General features: G+C 40.2%; 2 protein-coding genes across 2 annotated transcripts; one reads left to right on the forward strand and one right to left on the reverse strand.

Annotated features, from left to right (window-relative positions):
- The first annotated feature begins 6 nt into the window (after window positions 1-6).
- On the forward strand, window positions 7-1,544 carry LOC125222612 (E3 ubiquitin-protein ligase CIP8-like). Its single transcript, XM_048125321.1, has 2 exons — window positions 7-97; window positions 305-1,544. The coding sequence occupies exon 2, from the start codon at window positions 311-313 to the stop codon at window positions 1,430-1,432; it is 1,122 nt and encodes a 373-aa protein (XP_047981278.1). The 5' UTR covers window positions 7-97; window positions 305-310; the 3' UTR covers window positions 1,433-1,544.
- Window positions 1,545-1,583: 39 nt separating this feature from the next.
- LOC125222611 (protein PIN-LIKES 6-like) lies at window positions 1,584-5,637 on the reverse strand. The gene is made up of 11 exons (XM_048125320.1): window positions 5,439-5,637; window positions 5,117-5,333; window positions 4,942-5,021; window positions 4,570-4,694; window positions 3,762-3,883; window positions 3,246-3,449; window positions 2,692-2,766; window positions 2,429-2,529; window positions 2,259-2,311; window positions 1,957-2,151; window positions 1,584-1,887 (listed from the first exon to the last, which is right to left on the reverse strand). The coding sequence occupies exons 2-11, from the start codon at window positions 5,306-5,308 to the stop codon at window positions 1,766-1,768; spliced, it is 1,269 nt and encodes a 422-aa protein (XP_047981277.1). The 5' UTR covers window positions 5,309-5,333; window positions 5,439-5,637; the 3' UTR covers window positions 1,584-1,765.

Genomic DNA, 5,637 nt, shown 5'->3' on the forward strand with positions numbered 1-5,637 from the left:
TAAATTGTCGCTGTTTTTCCTCTTTATCTATTCGCCCTTCACCGTGCTTTTTGGTCTTCCCTTGCCCACCGCCGCCGCCGCCGTATCTACGAATCAGGTACATCACTCTCTCTTTCGTTCTCAATCGGATCCTCTAACCTCGATTTTTCTTCAACGCTTTACTCTTTCCGATTCCGATTCTTAATCGTGAAAAAAGTGTTGGACTGCATTAGGTCTATTTTCGTTGAATTCGAATCATGTTCCTATCAAATCTGGAACCTAGATGAATCTATTCATATCTGTTGTGTTGCGTTGTGATGTGCAGTTGCAAATGGATGTTGAGTCCGTGAGCAATTTGGGGGATTCACCCTCTTGCGCTTTATGCCATACAATTCTCACATCGGAGAATGAGGCCGACGAGCTTGACGCATTCAGTGTATGCGGCGATTGCAAATTGTTGATGGAGGATTTCGATACTGCCTCGCCTGAAGTGTATAATAGAAGGGGTGTATCGAGGAGGAGATTCGACAGCTCTGAGTCCATGGAGAGCATGTTCTCTCAGCATTTTTCGCACATGATCAGCCTTGCAAGGCAAAACCCCTCCAACGACGATGCTCATTCCGCGGATGGAGTGCGATCGAGGAGGTGGCGGAGAGTCTTGTCCGATAACGAAAGTGATGGTTTTGATTCTGTGTATGGCGAGTCTGAGTCCCTCAATGGGAGATATAATAATAGGCTTAGTGACTCTGATGAGCTTGATACCGATAATGATATCGACCCCATGAATGCTGGCACGTTCCAATGGAATTCCGACGACAGTGAATGGGATGAAGCTCAGCCAAATGTCTTGATTAATTGGGGGAGTCAGCTTGTGATAGAAGCACACATTGGTGACTTGGAAGAGTCTTATGTTGGGAATTCGGGAGATTATCTCGATGCCAGGGGTTTCGAGGACCTTCTCGACCATCTCGCTGAAAATAATCAAAGCTCGAGACGAGGGGCACCTCCTGCTTCTCTATCTTTCGTAAACAATCTGCCATGTCTTACGATTAACGGAGACAAGCAGCAGCAGGAGTGTGCAATCTGCAAGGACTCCTTCACTCTTGGCACTCGTGTCAACGAGCTTCCCTGTTTGCACCTGTATCACCCTTCCTGCATCTTGCCGTGGTTAGCTGCAAGAAATACGTGCCCACTTTGCCGCTATGAGCTTCCTACGGACGACAAGGAGAGAAACGAGAATCAATTGATTGATGATACGGATGCTGCTCCAGTGGATCAAGTTGAGGTTGAGGATGATGCTCCAAGAAATAGATGGTTCTTCCTTGCTGCTCCAATTGTCAGTATTCTTGGCATATCCCTCATTCTGTGGCTTGGCGATTCATCTGCGGCTAGACTGTGCCGACCTCCTTGCCGGAGGGATAATAACCAGAGGAGATGGTACTCATTTTTCTAGCTATGCTTCAATTTGTTTTTGACTAGCATGGTTAAGGCTGTATATTCTGTTTCCATCTTTAGATAATAGTACATTGCTACTTCTGTATTTACATTTCCTCTACTCTTTTGTATTCTCAGTGTTATTATATGCTGATCTAAGATAACAAATGTAGAGTTTGGAATCTTTAATCATATAATTAAATAGAAAGTCGATGCTTAATAGTACAATAAAATGAAGCATTTACACTGCACAGGGATCACTTGTGCCTCTACTGCTCTACATATACATCCTCACAATTGGGGCAGTAAACCAACTAGTCGAAGACCGAGGTTGCTTTGTGTGTTGTAGACCTCAAAATAATATGTTGATGTAAAGAATAATCCAACCAGCCATTGAGAAAACAGCAAAAATGTGAACCCAAAACAGGACAGATGCAGCCTCCTTCCCACATCCTCGTAGATTGGCAACAGCCCCTGCGAATACGAATGTCTCAAACACGAACAAGAATGTAATATTGATATACTTTACGAAATGAGACTTACCTGCAAGCACAGAAGTAGGCATCGTGTGTTGGAGTAGGAGCACGAATCTGAACATTTTGTCACCAGCGGGCAGGAATCCCAGTTTATCAGCCAACATGACAACTCCTAGTCCAGTTGGAGGAACCAAGCACAATCTCCCAAAAACAATGGCTGCAGTTGTCCGGGCACCAATTTTCGCGCTCCCTCGCCCTGGCCCTGCATAGAACAAACACTCATTTCTCATATCATGGAGAAGCAAGGATTATGCGATGACGATGGGAATTGGACTAGGCAAGTTACAGAGAGCTGATGTAGAATCTTACCATCGACAAGGTTGCCTCCTAAAGCCAACAATATACACGGGATCATTGCTTCTCTGATAACAAAAATAACCCATTACAATACAATCATCAATAATACACGTATACGCTGGCCTCATCCATCCCTAACCAACAGATTAACAAAGATTATGGAGGGAGAACATACAACATACCCAAGAATCATGCAGCTGTCTGTAAAAAAGTATAGAGGAGCATCTGCGGTGAATATTAATTTCTTTAAGAAAGGAACACACCCAATGAATATTGCGACAACCTGTAAAAATAATATTATTGTGAGGAAGCTGTGAGATTATTCCAAATCAACTAGACCCTTGGCAAAAAATCACACAAGCCAATACACAGTAACCTTTTCTTGGACGATTACTTGAGCTTCAGTTATTCATAAATAGTGAAATATTTAAAGAAATAGACGTACCGAAGCAATAATTGGTGGTTGAACGATTTGCTTGAGCTTCAGTTTTTCATAAATATATTTCAGAAAATCTTTGACCTGCACGAAGGGTTGAGATCAGAGATGCACATTAGTAAAGTAAATGTGATTGCATCGTCTAGTTGCTCAATCAGTATCTATGTAGTAGGTAGGTCCAACATAGTGCAACTTAGGCCCTGGTAGACCAAATATCTTATATGTGGGCTAGACTGTTATTGTTGATATCCTCTTGTAAAAAAATTCAAAACCGAATTAGCAATTCTTTAACAGTAGACAAGTAGGAATTACAGAAAACTGCCTGAATGCATATCCTTCATCCTAGAATTTCGAGAGACTATGAAGTAGTGATTAAACAGGACCAATAACTTCCATACCTAGTAACAACGAAGTTTTTCCAAGCCACCAACATGGAACTTACATAATGTTCATAGACATATATCATACATGAAGTTCCAACATAGTTCTGTATATCAAATTTAACAGAAGCTGATTACCAACCAAAGATTATATGCAGAACTGGAATTCGTTAAAGTTCTTACTTTGTCTTTATTTGTGGAATTTGAATAAACTGGTGTCGCCTCAGCAAGCAGAGGAAGTCGCTCAGGAGAAGCATCACTAGCAAGTGCACTGGGGCTATTTCTCATAGAATTCTTCAAGGGCATATTTCCCTCTTCGCCATCATATCCACCAGGGGGAGGGGCAAGCATTTGAAAAACATAGGTGTACAGGATAATTGCGCCAACCTGTGATAGAAACAAATTATCCTTTGCAAAGAAGTTTGAAGAGAGGTCGTAAAAGAGCATCAGGTGAGTAACAGTTTGCCTTCTGTCAGATAAATAACCACCTTGTACTATTTCAAACAATACTAGAAGAATGATACCCCGGAGGCTCTTTAAACAAAGCATAATGTATGATATTGACATGCGTAAAACTGTAAAAGGCATATAAGAATGTACATCTCTAAAAACTTGCCAAATGTATTGACTTTCTAGGTGGGAGACTTGCTAAATATGTGACCTGAAGTGATCCATAGATCCTTAACTGTGAGAACTTACCCATTGGCCAAATGAGATGTAGGCATTTCCATCTTGAGAACATTTATCAGTGTCACCAAATGGGTTTGATTTATCTCGACATAATGCAGCAATTAAGACGAGAGGAACATTCCCAATATTCCCTGAAACAATGGAAATTATTTAGAGGACCCAGGTTTTATGCTGAAATCCATTACCTAGGCGAAGTGTACCAAGCATAAATTATCAGAAATCCTAAATCGAAGGAGAATAAAATTCAACATCTAGCCAATATCTGTCAGGAGAGAGAGAGAGGAGAAACCACTGACATCCATCATAATTGAACTTTTGATGTAGTTGGCTTCAAGCTTGCAGTTTTAAATTAATTCCTCTTGGTAAGTAATAGAATCACAGTATTGTTTGCTCGCTATTAGCTTAAGTTAGTTACAACACAGATATTAGGACTTCTTTGGCTTTGTTTCCAAGATATGGTTCTCATGTACTGTATTACTACTTGTGAAGCCAATCATCCTGAATTTTAAGCATTACTTTTACTCCAACAAAACAAACGGGCTACCTTCATGCATCAATGTATTATCTTTTCTTGAAGCATATATGTCGAAAACTTAATCTTTATCTAGTACACTAAAGAGGGAGAGTGCAGTATGTCCTATGTTGCATCTATACTACCACATTTATCATGCGACCATCACAAACATCACATAAGAGGATAAGATAGCACACTTGAACCAGAAAATAACTAGACATACAACTATTTCCCGTTTCCTCCGCATAATTACAGAAAGGCGGGTAAATAGAAAGGAACTCAGTCAGTCCTGTTGTTTAGTACCTATTCCAATTTGCACTATCGTAAACTTGAAGTATGGGTAAGGAGGACGGACAATGGCCGCAACAACAAGACCTATAATGGAGCCTGTTATAGAAGCAATCACCACATTGACAGGAATGAACCACCTGCAAAACTGGAATGTCAAAAGAGCAGCACTAATACTAATTGTTTCTTCGTACGATGAGACACTTTCCTTTATAGTTTGTCACACATTTCTATTTTTAGAAATTTTCTCCGATTAATACACTCAAACCACTTTTTCTCTCCTCAATTAAATATGTAACTCTCTTTCTCTATTCATTTAATACTTACACCCACTTTATCCATCTCCAATTAAACTCATAAAATTAGTTGACAAGCTCAAACTCTTACCATTCAATCATTTTTTCAAAGGTTATAGCTTGCCCCAATTGCGAAAATATCAAACATGGGAGAAGCAGTGAGAAGACCAACTGCAAGTAGTAGATGATGATGTGAATTGCATAGTTTAAAGCATGAGAAGTGAAGAATTGGGAAAGAAACAGAAACAGAAACAGAATATGATTACCCCATTCAAGAGCTTTCTGCCATTAGAAGGCAAAATATTGACATACTTGGAAGCCATAAGAAGGCCAAGAAAGCACATGGTAAAAACTTTGGCTATGGGAAGAACCGCAATTTTTATTGTGGTGAGAACTGATTGGCCCCCCTTTTGGGGCTCGATTAAAACCTCGATCAGTAACCTCTGCACTCGATCCATCTATTATTGCCGAGGGAATAAATCACTACCAATAAGGTAAACAAACAATAAGGAATTATGATCTATGAATCAAATAAACCAGAGAAAGGGGGGAAAATGAAAAGGAAAAGGAAAGGAAAGAGGTAGTTACAGAGGATCCAATTCCAAAATCGAGTAGCGGAAGAAAAGAATTTATGAATTCACGATGGAGCAATTGTTGTGTTGTGTTGTGTTGTGGTGATTGCAAGACGATGATGGCGTTGAAGATGTTCCTCCTCCTAGTAGGCCCCACCAACCCCTTTTCCAGAATTATTCTGAAACCAATCGAATCAAATTAGACTTGCAAAAGC

Source organism: Salvia hispanica, chromosome 4 (genome assembly GCF_023119035.1).
Source record: "Salvia hispanica cultivar TCC Black 2014 chromosome 4, UniMelb_Shisp_WGS_1.0, whole genome shotgun sequence".
Taxonomy (NCBI): domain Eukaryota; kingdom Viridiplantae; phylum Streptophyta; class Magnoliopsida; order Lamiales; family Lamiaceae; genus Salvia; species Salvia hispanica.

Excerpts from the sequence above, each read along its gene's own strand:
- LOC125222611 (XM_048125320.1), bottom strand. The coding sequence starts at position 5,308 with ATGGATCGAGTGCAGAGGTTACTGATCGAGGTTTTAATCGAGCCCCAA. Across the intron at positions 4,695-4,941 it reads TTTGAAAAAATGATTGAATG|GTGGTTCATTCCTGTCAATG; the intron begins GTAAGAGTTTGA and ends CCAGTTTTGCAG. Across the intron at positions 2,767-3,245 it reads ATTCCACAAATAAAGACAAA|GTCAAAGATTTTCTGAAATA; the intron begins GTAAGAACTTTA and ends CCCTTCGTGCAG.
- LOC125222612 (XM_048125321.1), top strand. The coding sequence starts at position 311 with ATGGATGTTGAGTCCGTGAGCAATTTGGGGGATTCACCCTCTTGCGCT.